Source organism: Leucoraja erinacea, chromosome 7 (genome assembly GCF_028641065.1).
Source record: "Leucoraja erinacea ecotype New England chromosome 7, Leri_hhj_1, whole genome shotgun sequence".
In the NCBI taxonomy this organism is placed as follows: Eukaryota; Metazoa; Chordata; class Chondrichthyes; order Rajiformes; family Rajidae; genus Leucoraja; species Leucoraja erinaceus.
The window spans coordinates 76,171,176-76,188,901 of NC_073383.1; the positions used below are offsets into that span (position 1 = coordinate 76,171,176).

The following is a 17,726-nucleotide window of genomic DNA, read 5'->3' on the forward strand; positions in this document are numbered from 1 at the left end:
AGATGCGCCTCCTCGTTTTGGACTCTTTACTCAGACAACGTTTTTACTCCATCTGCAGTGAAATAAATCAATTTGGCCACCCATTAATCTTCTGCATTCCAGAAAATGTCACCATTATTAATATCATTGATCAGAATTACTACGTTAATCATTTAAGAAAGTGGATGCATTAGGAGGAGAAACCTGCTTACAGAAGAGAGATGGTTCTATTACAGTGGCAGGGGCTAATTTTGCAAAGAGTGGGTGGTGTTGCATTGATCGTGTTAAGACTGCAAAGCTTATGTAATTTGTTCAGGGATTAGACCGTTTCATGCTTCTGAAACATTTTCAAGATTGAATGTTATTTTTTGCAAATAGATGTCTGCACATCCTGATGAACACTTGGCTTCGGCCTGTTGGCACACAGAAGGTATAACATCTGGAGAGCTGTTATTATTCAACAATCACGAGAGGAATAGATCGGGTAGATGCACAGAGTAGGGGACCTGAGAACCAGAGAAACATTGGGTTTAAGGTGAATGGGAAGAGATTTCATGGGAATCTGAATGTTAACTTTTTGGGTGTATGGAACGAGCTGCTGGAGGAGGTAGTTGAGGCAGGGACTATCGCAACGTTTAAGAAGCAATTAGATAGGTACATGGATAGAACAGGTTTAGAGGGATGTGGGCCAAATGCAGGCAGGTGCGACTAATGTAGATGGGGCATGTTGGTCGGTGTGGGCAAGTTGGGCCGAAGGGCCTGTTTCCACACTGTATGACTGTGAATAATTATCCTCTTAAAACGGTCAAAGATGTGTGTTTGCTTGAACAATGATAGAGGGAGACATTTCCTCATCCACCAGGATGTAGGAAGGAAAATTGGGCCATGATCCACAATAAAAAATCTGCTGTTTGATAAGCAAATTGTTCCACCACAACTTGAGCAGGTCAAGAAAATTTTGAATATTTAATATTTGTGTGGAATTACAGCCCCCGGTTCAACTCTAACCTATGGGTGCCCTCTGTAGGGAGTTTGTTAGTTCTCCCTGTGACCTCGTGGGTTTTCCCCAGTTTGCTCCGGTTTTCTTTGTACGTCTTTGGAGTGTGAGAGGAAACCTGAGAACCCAGAAAAAACCCGTGCAACTCATGGAGAGAACGTACAAACTCCATACAGACAGCATCAGTGGTGAGGATCAAACCCGGTTCTCTTGCGCTGCAAGGCAACAACTCTACAGCTGCGTCACCTTGCCTTTACTGAACTGCACCCAGACTGATTAAATCGAAGATACCCAGAATTCGGGACAGATGTTAGAGGGTAGATAGAGTCATCGAGTGATACAGTGTGGAAACAGGCCCTTAGGCACAACTTACCCACACCGGCCAACAATGTCCCTGCTACACCAGTCCCATCTGCCTGCGCTTGGTCCATATCCCACCAAACCTGTCCTATCCATGAACCTGTCCGTGTAGATGATTACCATCTAAAATCTATTCCTGTGCTAGTTTGCCTAAAGTCATTAAAAGTAGCAAATGTTTGAATTTAAATTTCCAACTTAGCTTAGCAAAGCCCCATGAATAACTTGTGATTTATCCTTTGCCTTAAAAATTATTCATATTAATTCCCCATTCTTTTTTTACTAGCATTATTGATTAGTAAGAGTGTCAGGGGTTATGGGGCGAAGCTAGGAGAATGGGTTTGAGAGGCAAAGAATAGATCAGCTTTGATTGAATGGCAGAGTGGACATGATGGGCCGAATGGCCTAATTCTGCTCCTGGAACCTTTGAGTCAAGAGAGTCAAGAGTATATTTAATTGTCATTTGGACCCCTGGAGGTCCAAATGAAATGCCGTTTCTGCAGCCATACATTACACACAAATAGACCCCAGACACAACATAATTACATTTTACATAAACATCCATCACATAGCTGTGATGGAAGGCCAAATAAACTTATCTCTCCACTGCACTCTCTCCCCCCCGATGTCAGAGTCAAAGTCAAAGCCCCCGGCTGGCGATGGCGATTGTCCCGCGGCCATTAAAGCCACGCCGGGTGGTGCGAGGTCGCACACCGGGTCTTGATGTTGGAGCCCCCGGCGTGCGCTCGCAAAGTCCCGCATTCCAAGCCGCGCGGGGCAGTGGTGCTAAGCCCCGCTCCAGGAGCTCTTCGACCCCGCAACTCGGGCGGGAGAAGTCGCCGTTGCAGGAGCCCCGAAAAGCGGTCTCCCTCCAGGGATCCGCGGGCTCCCGGTGCCGCCGTCCGCAGACCCGCAGCAGCAGCCTCCGACTCAGCAGCAGCAGCGGCGCAGCAGCAGCAGCAGCGGCAGCGGCAACGCTCCTCCACCGCTCCACCCGCTCCGGTCTCGGCCAGCTCCGCGACGGTGAGGTGAGTCGGCACCTGAGTCCCCGGCTTCTTCCTGTTGGAGGCCGCTCCTCGTTGCGGCCCCAACGACAGCTGAGACCCGACGAGAAAAGGTCGGGTCTCCAGTGCAGGGAGAGATTCAAAAGTTTCCCCCCCCCACCCCCATCCCCCCACACACACACCCCAACATAAAATAACAAAAACTACATAAAAACACAGACAAAAAATAATAAAAAACGCGGACAACTTTGATCATGAACATATGCCATTGTTCAACCTGAGAGGTTATTTTTATGACTTTTAGTTTAGTTTAGTTTAGAGATACAGCACGGAAACAGGCCCTTCGGCCCGACCAGCGATCCACGCACATTACCACTATCCTACACTCCTTACTCCTTTCTTGACAATGTGCTCACTATGTTCGAAAGCTCCAACTTGGATTCAATTCTTCTATGTTGAGACTGTCGTGGCGTAGATATATAAGATGCAATACTTCAACTTACCAAGACTTTAGATGGTAAGTTAAAACTGTCACGTCTACCGAGAAACAATGAAAAGCATTGTTTTGCGTCCTCTCCAATGTGAGGTAATGGGTGACGTTTCGGGTCGAGACCCTTCTTCAGACTCTCCACATCACCGTCTATATCTTTCATTTCCCTTATCCCATATTAGTCTGAAGAAGGGTCTCGACTCAAAACATCACCCATTCCTTCTCTCCAGAGATGCTGCCTGTCCCGCTGAGTTACTCCAGCTTTTTGTGTCTATCTTCGGTTTAATCCAGCATCTGCAGTTCCTTCTTACACAGATCAGACACAGATCAGACAGCACGATCATAAATATAACCTGGCGAAGCTTGAGTACACTAGTTAGAGCGCAGAATATAGTTCTCAGCATTGAATTGAACAGTACACTGTGACTAGGGTGGGACCATGTTTGGATGATGTTGGCTGCATTTCCAAGGCAGAGTGAAGTGTGGAGGGAGTCAATGGTGGGGAGTCAGGTCCGTGTGATGGACTCGGCTACATATACAACTCTCTGCAATTTTTTTAAGTCTTGGGCAGAGCTGTGACGCAACCCGACATAACTTGATGTTGCATCTGTAAAAGTTTGTATGAGCCATTAGGGACATGCTGAATTTCCTCAGTCTTCTAAAGCCTATGTGCTTTCTTGACTGTTGCATCAGTGTAGTGGTCCACAACAGATCATTGGTAATATTAATGCCAAGGAAGCTCTAAACCAACCATTTTCACTTCGGTACGATTGACGCTGACTGAAGTTTAGTTTAGTTTCGAGATGCAGCACAGCAACATGGCCCATCAGCCCACCACATCCACGCCGGCCAGCGATCCACCCACACTAATGCTGTCCTACACACACTATGGACAATTAACAATTATACCACGACAATTAACCTACAAACCTGAATGTCTTTGGAGTGTGGGAGGAAACCGGAGATCCTGGAGCAAATCTTCAAACTCATAATCAATCACCTAGAAAGACAAGGGCCTGTCCCACGGGCATGCTACTCCATGCGGCAAGCGCGACCTAACGTGGTCGTTTGAGTCGTACGGCCTCGCGGGGCCGGTCCCACTTCGATCGCCGGAGCCGTATGGAGTTGTGCGGAGCTGGTCCCGACATCGCACGGGGCTCCGAAAAACTGACCGTGTTCAAAAATTCTGCGGCGGCAACAGCCCGCTGCCGCCTCAACGCCGTACATCACTCACGAACTTCGCTCGCACTTCATGTCACTCACTCGACCTCCGTGCAGCCCCCGTTTCTGGTTAGGTCGCGCTTGCCGCATGCAGGCGCATGGTGGTGGGACCAGCCCTTTAGGTCGCGCTTGCCGCATGGAGTCGCATGCCCGTGGGACAGGCCCTTTAGCCACATAGAAAATACACCTCACCCCACCACCTCCACACTTACCCCCAGGATTGCACTGAAGTTTTCCATCATCCTATCCTGGAAATATATGAGCATTCCTCCTTTGCCGCTGCATAAAATCCCAGAATAGTGGGGCTATCTTGGGGTGGAACAGAATAGTGGGGCATATGCACTGCAGCGGGTCAAGGTAATCCTCACCACCTTTTTGAAGGCTGTAAGGCTGGCAATAAAAGCCGTCCGTGCCAGTGAAGCCCACATTCAATAAATGAATTTGAATTTTTTTTTTAATAAAAAAAAATGCAATTTATTTTCAAGCTCGCTGAACTTTTGACTCTTTGAAGAATGGGTCTTTTGGAGTGAAAGCAATTTACTGAAAATCGACAGCTTTTAACAATTATCTCTTCAGTTCAGCAGTGGGATGTGCTGGTTTAGAATGTTGTCTGTACACTGCGGAGATTTAAATACGTCCCAGACTAATTGGTTGAATGTTTCCTTATCTAATTTGTTGCAGCAGAAATGAGTTGAGAGCATTCAAGTCAGAAGTTTTGAAAGATGGACCCATAGCACACCATTTCTCCAATTTAACTCTTAAGTTGCCTGTCACACATGGAAATCGAGGAAAGTTGTCGTGGGTGAAAATAAGATATTTTAACCTTCAATTACTCATCAAGGGGAGCTTTAGCCTATCATTGGTTCTATTAGTAGAGGAAGAGTGATGGGAGTCTTAAATTCACTCTGATGGAGTGGTGGAAGCATAAACTATTGCTTCTCAGAGTGAAGTATATGAAGGAACTGCGGATGCATGGTTTAAACCAAAGATAGACACAAAATGCTGGAGTAACTCACCGGGGCAGGCAGCCTCTCTGGAGAGAAGGAATGGATGATGTTTCAGATCGAGAACCTTCTTCAGACCCGAAACGTCACCCATTCCTTCTCTCCAAAGATGCTGCCTGTCCCGCTGAGTTACTCAAGTCTTTATCTTCTCAGATCGGTACAGCTTGTAAAACAGCTGCCTCACAACACCAGAGACCCGGGCTCGATGCTGACCTCCGGTGCTCTCTGTGTGGAGTTTACACGTTCTTCCTGTGAGCATTGGATCCCACTGGGATCTCCGCTTTCCTCCCACATCCCAAATACGTGCCTCTGTCCCTAGCCCTTGTGTGTAAGGAGTGGATATGAAAATGGGATAGCATAGAACTAGCGTGAGCAGGTGATCGATGGTCGGTGTGGGGCGAAGGGCCGATTTTCATTTAATCAATCAAATTTTAAAAAGTCATAAGATGAGCACTTGATTTGCTGTCATCTATAAACTATAGGCTGGAAGTATGATATAAATAAGGAAATTAGAAGTGCATCTAATGGATATTACTGCAATTAGGGAGAACTATCCACAAAGAGACTGGATGAATCAAATTATTACCTTAATGTTGAGAATAAATTCCTGGAATATATGTAAGATAGATTTCTGGATCAGTCTGTTGAGCTAGAAAATGTCTGATTTAGTATGTGTATCATCTAAGGATTACTCTTGCTGTAAGTGGCCCAGGAATAAAATGACTGCAAGATGAAAGAATCTTGCATTGAGTTTCCATTTTACTTTTTGATGGGTGGTAGAATATTTTGGGGGACTGTGGAGGATAGAAAGGATTAGGATAAAAATAGGTGCTTGAAGGTTGGTATGGACTCATTGGGCCGAAGGGCAGGACCCATGTTCTGTGATCCTGTGATTATTGTTCTCCCTAATTGCAGCAACATCCATTACATGCACTGTCAAAGGCATTGTTGATGAAGTCGTTGACTTTAGACTTCAGAGCTACTCCAAGGAAACAGGTATCCCTTCGGCATTCTGAGTACACGCCGACCAACGATCACCCTGTAAACTAATACTATCCTACACACAAAGGACATAGAAACATAGAAACATAGAAATTAGGTGCAGGAGTAGGCCATTCGGCCCTTCGAGCCTGCACCGCCATTCAATATGATCATGGCTGATCATCCAACTCAGTATCCCGTACCTGCTTCTCTCTCCATACCCTCTGATCCCCTTAGCCACAGGGGCCACATCTAACTCCCTCTTAAATATAGCCAATGAACTGGCCTCGACTACCCTCTGCGGCAGAGAGTTCCAGAGATTCACCACTCTCTGTGTGAAAAAAGTTCTTCTCATCTCGGTTTTAAAGGATTTCCCCCTTATCCTTAAGCTGTGACCCCTTGTCCTGGACTTCCCCAACATCGGGAGCAATCTTCCTGCATCTAGCCTGTCCAACCCCTTAAGAATTTTGTAAGTTTCTATAAGATACCCTCTCAATCTCCTAAATTCTAGAGAGTATAAACCAAGTCTTTCCAGTCTTTCTTCATGACAGTCCTGACATCCCAGGAATCAGTCTGGTGAACCTTCTCTGCACTCCCTCTATGGCAATAATGACAATTCACAATTCACAATTTTACCGAAGCCAATTAACCTACGAACCTGTGCGTTTTTGTACTGTGGGAGGAAAACCGGAGCACCCGGAGAAAACCCACGAGGTCACAGGGAGAACGTTCAGGTTCCGTGCTGAGAGCACCCGTAGACAGGATCGAACCCGGCTCTAAGGCAGCAACTCTACCGCTGCACCACCGTGCTGCCCTTTTTGGCCGCCACCCTCTGTCACCATTACCTGCAATGTAACAGCAAAAATCACATTAAGAATTCATATATTTCGATAGGACTTGAAAATAATGCATAATCATTTAAAAACATAGAATGCAGGTGTGGGACATTCGTCCCTTCGAGCTAGCACTGCCATTCAATATCATCCTAAACCAGTACCCCGTTCCAGCTTTCTCCCCATATCCTATTTGATGCCACATCTGATTGTACCTTCCTATATCAGCTCCCAAAGATCCATTCCATTGAAGCAGTAACTATTACCTCTGACAGGAGTTTTAAAGAACAGTTGCCCAGGGCCTCATGTTGTGCACGGTCTCAGTGTCAGTGCAGGTGACCCTATCTTTGCAGAGAGTTTGCCATCAGATGGTGAATATATATGGGCCTGAGACATTCATTTATATGTTTTACCAATAATAACTTTTATGTATTGGCATGAACATAAAGCATGACTTTCAAATTAATTCATGAATTTTAAATGTATGTTTTCAGGAAAAGGTGGCACTTATTCCCACCAGAGGACACTTCCTTCCTGTATCCCACCAGAATTCCTTACGAAGAATCCAGTGTATTTAGCAGTGTGAACATAGTCAACCCTGATTTGGAGCGTTTCCCCCGATTCAGCAGAGTCCGGCCGTATGTCGTGACCTTGAGCGCAGGAGAGGTAAGATTGCGTTTTCTTCGCGGACTTATAAATAAGTCCTTGACTATCATTGTTGACCAATTTCACATTGTTTTTTTAGCCTTCAGTTGACATTAATGTTTACATGTATTGAAACTGAATACCATTGCTAACCTCTACAGAATTTTGGACTGTTGCAATCTGTTTGAGAAGCTGTCCGTTTTTTTTTTTAACGCCATTTAGATGTGTCAAATCTCTTTAGGCTTAAACTGGACCCGTGAGGAATGGCAATTTAAATATATATATGTATGTCTGGGCAATTTTTTTCCTTCACTTTGTAATAATTTTATTATCGCTTCGAGATGTCTGTGAATTGCAGTATGCACTTCACATATTAACCAAGACGTTTTGTAGCAAAAACAATACTGGTTCAGTATTTGACTTGTACAGAGAGTGCACATTCCACTTCACTGAGGAGCTTTTCATTTTTATGCTGATGTTGCAATGGGCTGGGAAAATTCTGTTTGTTGCACAAATTTCATGTTGATCCTTTTCTATGTCACGTTGGAATGTGGTGTGTGCGTGTAACTAATAGCTTGGAACGTTGAGCACTGGCTTCCAACCAAATGGTTGTAAGTTCAGACTTTGTGGTTGATTTTAACGTACCAACTTTCATTGGGACGACTTGTGTCAGTTGCTGACAGGGCTTGTGAATTAGCATATAGAAACACGAGGGCAAAATAAAAATAGAAAGCGTCGGAAATTATCTGCATTGCGAGGGGGACACAGTGGCGCATCAGTAGAGTAGCTGCCTTGCAGCGCCAGAGGCCCAGGTTTGATCCCAGGTTGGTATCTCTGTGGAGTTTGCAGGTTCTCCCTGTAACTGCGTGAGTTTTAGACAATAGACAACGGACAATAGGTGCAGGAGTAGGCCATTCGGCCTTTTGAGCCAGCACCGCCATGGCTGATCATCCACAATCAGTACCCCGTTCCTGCCTTCTCCCCATATCCCCTGACTCCGCTATCTTTCTCCGGGTGCTCTGGTTTCATCCCAAGATGTGCAGGTTTGAAGGTTAATAGGCTTCACTAAATTGCCCCTATTGTGTAAGGTGGAACTAGTACTGTACATGGTGATTGATGGTCGGTGGGCTGAATGATCTGTTTCCACACTGTATCTCTAAGCTAAATTAACATCACGTAGCATCTGTGGAGAGAAGTGGGAAATGTTAAACGTCAATACTAACATAATAACAAAAAATGAGTTATTTTTGCAGATCAGAGGCATCCATGAAAAGATAAACAGAGATAACATCAGATCAATAATCTTTTCAAATTCAGAAATGCTAACTTGTTATTTTCTTTCCCCTGATCCCACTGTGTTCCTCGAGCAGATTGATTTTTATTTGAGATTCCAGTATCCGCAGTCTCTAATGTTTCCAGGATAGTGTTGGGCTGAAGTGGAAATTCCATACAAATCATACTGAGGGAGCTTGGCCTTTTTCTATGTGCCCTTAGTTTAGTTTAGTTTAGTTTAGTTTAGTTTGGTGGGAGTGGCGGTGCCTAATGGCAGCGGCTCGACTACAGTGGTCTGTCTTTTTTTATTTTTGTCTTGTTAAATGTATGTCTTGAGTTAGTTTTTATTATTTTTTTTTTAGCTGTGTATATGTGGGGGGTGCTGTGGGGGAAACTGATTTAAATCTCTTCCCTGTGCGGGGACCCGACTATTTCCTGTCGGGTCTCGGATGTCGTTGGGCCTAACATCGTGGAGCCGGCGGCGACCTCTGACCGGGACTAACCTGAGGGCTCCAGTTGCAGAGCCTGCGGAACTGAGATCGCGGAGCTGGCCAATTTTCGGAGCGGGAAAAGCTGTGGTGGCGTGCGCCTGCAACCCGACCTTGGAGTTCGGAGGCACCGGCTGCAGACCCGGTGGACTGTAACATCGGGAGCTCGCAGGTCCCTGGTGGGAGACCGCTTTTCCGAGCTCCGCAACGGCGACTTCTCCCGCTGGAACCGCGGGTTTAAAGGACATGGAGCCGGGGCCTAACATCGCCCGGCGTGGCTTAAACGGCCTCAGGACTTTCCATTGCCCGCCGGGGGCTTTAACATCGGAGCCCCAGTTCGCCTCGACACTGCAGTTGGACTGCTGAACCGCCGGAGAAGGAACAAAGGGAAGAGATAAAGACTTTGCCTTCCATCACAGTGAGGAGCTGTTGGAGACTCACTGAGATGGATGTTTATGTAAACTGTGTTAAGTGTGGGTCTTGGATTGTTTTGTAATGTAAAAAACTGTAGAAATGATATTTCGTTCAAACCTAGGTTTGAATGACAATAAATAGCATTCTCTTTAGTTCAGAGATACAGCGCGGAAACAGGCCCTTCAGCCCACCGAGTCCGCGCCCACCAGCGATCCCCGCACATTAACACTATACTGCACCCAACATGTTGAAAAACGATACCCATGGGTTTAGTCATAGTAGGTTGGCATGTTAGTCGAAGGTAATCGAAGGTAGGCGAAGATAGTCTTCATCATAGTCGAAGGAGATCGAAGGAGGTCGTCTTCCCTCTCTACTATTCGGTATCCAATTTTCCTGAAGCTAGTTGAAGCTAGTCTTCAACATAGTCGAAGGAGGTCAAAGGAGGTCTTCTGCATAGTCGAAGAAGGTCTTCAACATGACATTTTTTCAAACTCTCCTAAACTCTTCTCAATTCGCCAATTAGGTCGCCCAAGTTGGACAGCCCCTTTAGCAAAGGAACAGGGAGGTATCGCTTCAAGATGATGTTCTTCCATTCTAGGTTGTTCTTAACCTTATTGGCAATATCAAATATCATATCAAATGAGAGACACTAAAACCTGCTACCTTTAATGCTAATAGAAACATAGAAAATAGGTGCAAGGAGTAGGGAATTTGGCCCTGCAATCCAGCACCGCCATTCAATATGATCATAGCTGATCATCCAAAATCAGTGCCCCATTCCTGCGTTCTCTCCTTGATGTACCTCAACCCTGCTACTTTCAGCCACAAATGCTAATTTTATTTCAGTAAAACCAATAACTCAGTCTGAAGAAGGGTTTTGGCCCGAAACGTTGCCTATCTCCTTCGCTCCATAGATGCTGCTGCACCCGCTGAGTTTCTCCAGCATTTTTGTGTACCTTCGATTTTTCCAGCATCTGCAGTTCCTTCTTAAACCAATAACTCTCGCTTGTCTTCATATTCAGGCAGTGTTCCTAATGAGGAAAAACTCAGCAGGTCAGGAAGCATCTGCCAAGAGAGAAGCAGTGTTAACATTTCTGAACAACGACCTTTCGCTGCAACTTGGAAGAGTAATTCACAGACTTAAAATTCAAAGTGAGTGTGGAGAGTACTAAAAAATAAAGGAATAGGTCTAGGGTAGTGGAGAAGGCAGAAAGGGATTGAGGAGTTCTAGGAGCAGAATTACGCCATTCGGCCCGTCAAGTCTACTCTGCTATTCAATTATAACTGATCTATCTTTCACTCTCAACCTCATTCTCCTGCCTTCGCCCCCGTAACCCCTGACACCCGTACTAATCACAAATCTGTCAATCTCTGCCTCATAAAATATCCATTGACATGGCCTCCACAGCCGTCTGTGGCAATGAATTCCACAGATTCACCACCCTCGGACTAAAGAAATTATTTCCCATCTCCTTCCTAAAGATTTATTCTAGCTCGGTGATCTTCTGGGACTTGAAGACAATAATGGGAGATGAGTAGGAGTGCTAAAACTCTTGTCACCTAAAGTTTAAGACATGGCTTCACTTTTTTTTTAAATTTAAGGTAGGAGTTTTAATTATCCAGATACAAAGATAGATTGTTCATGATTTAAGCTAAAGGTTTCATTATTATAATTGTTCTCTCATCAGAACAAGTTGTCCCATATTAACCTTGGAGATTTTTGTGTGCCTTGTACACTGACATTAAATCAACCTGATAGCATAACGAGAGTTATAAATGAACAAATTAACTTTTGTATGTGATGTTCGTCCCTCTCCTCTCTTTTCTGCACAGATTATTTTTTTCCATCCTGTCACATTCCCTCCTTCCTACCCTCCCCATCTTAGACGTTCTACTCGTTCCGCTGTTCACTTCCAGTTGCCTCCCTTCGTTGTCACCTCTTCCCCAGCCAACAATGGGCCATTGTGGGCTCCACCCTTCCTTGGACATCTATTGCCAGCCCAGCTTTGTTCTGGCCTTCGCTTACGTCCAGTTTTTCCTCCTCTCTACTTTCAGCCTGAAGAAGGGTCCCGACCCGAAACGTCTCCCATCCTTTTTCTCCAGATTTGCTGCCTGACCCGCTGTGTTACTCCAGCACAATGTGTCTCCCCTCGGTATATAACAGCATCTGCAGTCCTTTTCTGCACATGGCAGCTGGTGTTTGAGCCCAGGCAATTTAATCGACTGAGTGCTAGGTAGAATTAATGAGTGTATTGTTCATTTGTGCTTACTTTGCCACAGTATATGGAAATGAATTTTTGATTTGCAACTATAAATTGGATCTATTGAATTACAATTTACTAAATATGGGAAAACAAAGCATCATTTTGCATGGAAACAGGATGTCAGAAAACTCCTGATGGGTACAATTGTGAAATATCATGTTTTGGTTTGTGTATTAAGATGATGGATGGAAGTGCTCATGTATGGTAATGTCAGACAACATCTTAATGATGAACACTTAATTTTGATTAAATTTGACAAATTCTACTTGCTGCTCAGAATTTGAGTGAATGAATGATGCACAGGGTCTTTTGCCCAGAGTAGGTGAATCGAGGTGTGGAGGACATGGGTGAAGGGGTAAAGATTTGATTGGAATCTGAGGGGTGACTTTTTTACACAAAGGGTGGTGGGTGTATGGAACAAGCTGCCAGAGGAAGTAGTTGAGGCAGGGACTATCCCAACGTTTAAGAAACAGTTGTACAGGTACGTGGATGGGACAGGTTTGGAGGAATGTGAACCAAATGCGGGCAAGTGGGGCTAGTGTAGCCGGGAGATGTTGGCCGGTGTAGGCAAGTAGGGCCGAAGGGCCTGTTTCCACTCAAATATTGATGCTGTTCAAAGTATGTGAGTGTGGGGGGGGGGGGGGGGAGGGAACTGTCACGGGAATATGAAAACAAGAAAACAGTCATTCACTAGATCCAAGTAGCTGGTCATGGAGACAAAAGGTGGAATCTTGACCAAAGCACAACCTACTAGAGGAACTCAATGGGTCAGGTCGGGGAAAGGGTGGTGGGGGGGGGGGGGGGGGGGTGGGGGGGGGGGGGGGGGGGGGGGGTAGGGAACTGTCAAGGAAATATGAAAACAAGGTGGGAAAACTATTCCAGATCCAAGTAGTGGTCATGAGAAATAAGGTGGAATCAGACAAAGCACAACTACTAGGGAACCTCAATGGGGTCCGGTAGAAGGATCTTGACCTTAAACATTGGCTGTTAATTCCTTCCACAGATACTGCCTGACCCGCTGAGTTCTTCCAACACAGCTAATAGCTTTTGACTACTTACAGCCACAATTTGATCAGTATTTTAGTGAGCAGGGCAAGATTTCATAGTCTCCTCAGGGCAACATTTTCATTCAGAAGGTGGTGGATATATGGAACAAGCTGCCAGAAGAGGTAGTTGAGGCAGGTACCACAGTGCCCTCCATAATATTTGGGACAAAGACCCATCATTTATTTATTTGCCTCTATACTCCACAATTTGAAAATTGTAATAGAAAAAAGATCAGTTGAGGATAAGGTCCACATTGTCAGATTTTATTAAAGGGTATTTTTATACATTGTGGTTTCACCGTGTAGAAACCAAAACACCTGATTTGATATTCCGTTTAGTTTAGTTTAGTGTTACAGCGGGGAAACGGGCCGTTCAGCTCGTCGAGTCCGCACCGCCCAGCGATCCCCGCACATTAACACTACCCTACACACACTAGGGTCAACTTTATGATTATACAATAATAATAATAATAATAATAATAATAATTTTATTTATAGAGCACTTTAAAAACAAACATAGCTGCAACAAAGTGCTGTACATCACTAATCATTGACAAAAAAGTTAATACACACCAAAAATAACAATCAAAAGAAATAGTAGGAAAAGACATGTAAAATAAAGAAACATCAAAAAACACCACAAACAGAAGCAAAGCCTCAGGCATAGTCAAAAGCCAGGGAGTACAAATGTGTTTTAACACTGGATTTGAAGATGGACAGTGAGGGGGCCTGTCTGATGTGCAACGGCAGGGTGTTCCAGAGTGCCGGAGCAGCAACAGAGAAGGCTCTATCCCCTCTGAGCCTCCGACTAGACCTCGGTACCTCCAGGAGCAGCTGACCTGAGGGACCGGGCAGGAGCGTATGGGTGGAGCAGTTCAGAGAGGTTAGGCGGGGCGAGCCCATTCAGAGATTTAAAAACAAATAACAGTATCTTAAAATGAACTCGAAAGTGCACCGGGAGCCAGTGTAGGGAGGCCAGAATTGGCGATATACAAAACCAATTATACATACCTGTACGTCTTCGGAGTGTGGGAAGAAACCGAAGATCTCAGAGAAAACCCACGCAGGTCACGGGGAACACGTTCAGACTCCGTACAGAGAGCACCCGTGGTCAGGATGGAACACGGGCCTCTGGCACTGTAAGGCAGCAAATCTACCGCTGCGCCACCATGCTGCTTTATCCATCCTATCCTTGTCCAATCCATGCATCACCTAATTATCCCTAATTAAACTAATGGAAATGATACTGCATCCAGTCATTAACGAATACCATTAATTATTATATAATTATTAATATGACTAGCTTGAAAAATGCCTATTCCACCTGGTGGTGCTTAGATGGCAGCCTTGTCCAATGAAAAACACAAAGTGCTGGAGGAACTCAGCACGTCAGGCAGCATCTGTGGAGGGTTGGTAAACTGGGGATCTTGTGTATTGTGAGTTTCGTAGAATGATGCTGCTATCTGTCTCAGTGACGTTATTTGCTAATGTGTATGTGAGTAGAGAGCAAAGTAGAGAGCATAGTCATGCAGGCCAACAGAGCTATATCTCTTGTTTCTTTTTCCACTGACTCTCAATCTGAAAAAAGGGTCTCGACTCAAAACGTCGCCAATTCCTTTTTTCCAGAGATGCTCTCTGACCCGCTGAGTTTCTCCAGCTTTTTGTGTCTATCTTCGGTTTAAACCAGCATCTGCAGTTCCTTCCTACACATCGCATCTTATGATGTTATTTTTAAAGATGTCTAGAAAGAGGGGGCACAGTGACGCAGTGGTAGAGCCACTGCCTTACAGCGTCAGAGACCCAGGTTCAATCCTGACGAAAGGTGCTATCCATCCGTGCAGAGTTTATACGTTCTCCTCGTGACTGCGTGGGTTTTCTGCGGGTGCTCCAATTTCCTGCCACATTCCAAAGACGTGCAGGTTTGCAGGTTCATTGACTTCTGTAAATTGTCCCTGGTGTGTAGGGTGCAAAACTGGGATAACATAGAACCTGTGTACGGGTGATAACAAAAGTAAACGAAGGTTACAGTTAACCCAGCTGGACCAAATCAAAACAATATAGACAATAGGTGCAGGAGTAGGCCATTCGGCCCTTCAAGCCAGCATCGCCATTCAGTGTGATCATGGCTGATCATCCACAATCAGTATCCCGTTCCTGCCTTCTCCCCATATCCCCTGACTCCACTATCTTTTTCAGCCCTATCTAGCTCTCTCTTGAAAGCATCCAGAGAACCGGCCTCCACCGCCCTCTGAGGCAGAGAATTCCGCAGACTCACAACTCTCTGTGAGAAAAATTGTTTCCTCGTCTCCGTTCTAAATGGCTTACCTCTAATTCTTAAACTGTGGCCTCTGGAACTGGACTCCTCCAACATTGGGAACATGTTTCCTGCCTCCAGCATGTCCAAACCCTTAAAAATCTTATATGTTTCAATAAGATACCCTCTCATCCTTCTAAATTCTTGAACACCTTTCAAAGCAACCTGTTCAGGGTTCGAACCTTTCTATTGGCACCTATAAAGCAACTGAAGTCTGTTGCAGAGATCCTAACCATGTGGGTGACCAAGAAACTGTCCCTGAATCTGGAGGTATGTGTTTTCAAACTTCTATACCACCTGCCTGATGAGAGTGGGGAGAGGAGGGCGTGATCGGGGTGAGACTGGTCCTTGATTCTGCTGCTGGCCTTGCAGAGGCAATGTGAAGTGTAGATGAATCAGCGGAAGGGAGGTTGGGTTGCGTGATGGACTGAGTGGCATCCACAACCCTGTGCAACTAAGTTAATTGAAGAATTTATACGGTGCCCTATCTTGTGGGCGGAGCACCATGGCAAATTCCTTGTATGTGAATACTTGACCAATAACTTATTTACTTAATTCGGTGCTTTTAAAAGTGTTACCCTCATTTATAATGTATAATTTTGCGGCACGGTGGCGCAGCGGTAGAGTTACTGCCCTACAGCAAAAGCAGCGTCGGAGACCCAGGTTCAATCCCGACTACGGGTGCTGTCTGTACGGAGTTTGTACGTTCTCCCCGTGACCTGCGTGGATTTTCTCTGAGATCTTCAGTTTCCTCCCACACTCCAAAGATGTACAGGTTTTTAGGTTAATTGGCTTGGTAAACAAAATTGCTGGAGAAACTCAGCGGGTGCAGCAGCATCTAGTTATTTCCTTTGCTCCATAGATGCTGCTGCACCCGCTGAGTTTCTCCAGCAATTTTGGGTACCTTCGATCTTCCAGCATCTGCGGTAAATAGAGGGGCACTTGTTGGTCACAACACTGAGAACCAGAGAGCTTGCTTTCTAAAATTGGGCCATGGTTTTATATTTAATTTATTGAGAAAAGGACATTGCTTATTGTTTTAAAACAAAAGACGTCACTTCTGAGAGTGTCGCAGACAACGCTGTACTTTAAGTGTCAACCTAGTTTCTGAAGTGGAGCTGAAAGTCATGTTCATAAGACATGGGAGCAGAATTAGGCCATTCGGCTCTGCACCACCATTTGATCATGGGTTATCTATTTTGCCCTCTCAGCCCCTTTCTCCTGCCTTCTCCAGTCCAAACCTTTCTAACCAAGAAACGTGGGAGATACCCAAGACATGGCGGCACGGCGATGCAGCGGTAGAGATGCTGCCTTACAGCGTCAGAGACCCGGGTTCAATCCTGACTATGGGTGCTGTCTGTACGGCATTTGTACGTTCTCCCTGTGACCGCGTGGGTTTTATCAGAGTGCTCTGGTTTCCTCCCACACTACAAAGATGTACAGGTCTGTGGGTTAATTGGCTTTGTTAAAAATTGTAAATTGTCCCGAGTGTGTTGGATAATGCCAGCAGCGTACGGGGATCGCTGGCCGGTCTGGACTCGGTGGGCCAAAGGGCCTGTTTCCGCGCTGTATTTCTAAACTAAACTAAACATGGACTAATTTTATGACTCTTAGATGTTAAATTATTCAGCTTTTTTTTTTTAAATCTCGTAGAAACACTGCATTTATCTTTGGAGCAATTGTCGTGCTGCTATGATTGGCATTTTTGCATTTGATTTTTCATTTAAATTGGCCTTACTCTGTCACTTGCATTCTTCTCCTTTCCCCCACAATCCCACCTCCACCTCGACATATCTCTTTCACAGAATCGTGTCTTTTGTGTTTCGGGCATCTTTTCTCTCTGGATCGCAGCTGTCACAGCTCAATGCTCAGATGGGCCAAAAGAAAAATAACAATTTGAAGAGCAACGCCACTTAGTCATTAGTATTTGTGACAACGCTGTCACCAGCTATATTTCAGTTGCTCCTAAGTAATTACATCTGTTAACCCAGTAATCAGCTCATTTACAGTGCCGAAGCTCGGAGCTGTGCCCAGAAAACAATATCTGCAGTCTTAGCGATCACACTGAACTGCCGTCACTTTAGCCATGGGAATGTCTAGCGGTGCAAAAACACAACAGATGAGCAGTTTTCATTTGCAGTTGTAGTCACTCACTGGCCACCCTGACTAGCTCCGGTTCAGTCGGCTGGTTGCTCTCTCAGCTCCGAGTCAGAAGGGTGTTGATTAAAGTCATGCTCCAGAGAACTGCAGAATAGAGTTGTCCAGCACAGAAACAGGCCCTCGTCATGCCTCCCATCGCGTACCCATGTGTACAGCGAAGATAGACACAAAACGCTGGAGTAACTCAGTGGAGGCAGCATCTCTTGGAGAGAAGGAATGGGTGACGTTTCGGGTCAAGACCTTTCCTCAGACCCCAT

General features: G+C 45.3%; 1 protein-coding gene across 1 annotated transcript in view; it reads left to right on the plus strand.

The window, feature by feature from the left end:
• The window catches only part of hspbap1 (hspb associated protein 1), a 137,136-nt gene that overhangs the window by 85,856 nt on the left and 33,554 nt on the right, over positions 1-17,726 (plus strand). The window contains exon 5 of the mRNA XM_055638784.1: positions 7,361-7,532. Coding sequence (XP_055494759.1) covers positions 7,361-7,532 — 172 coding nt within the window. The remainder of the gene's footprint in view (positions 1-7,360; positions 7,533-17,726) is intronic.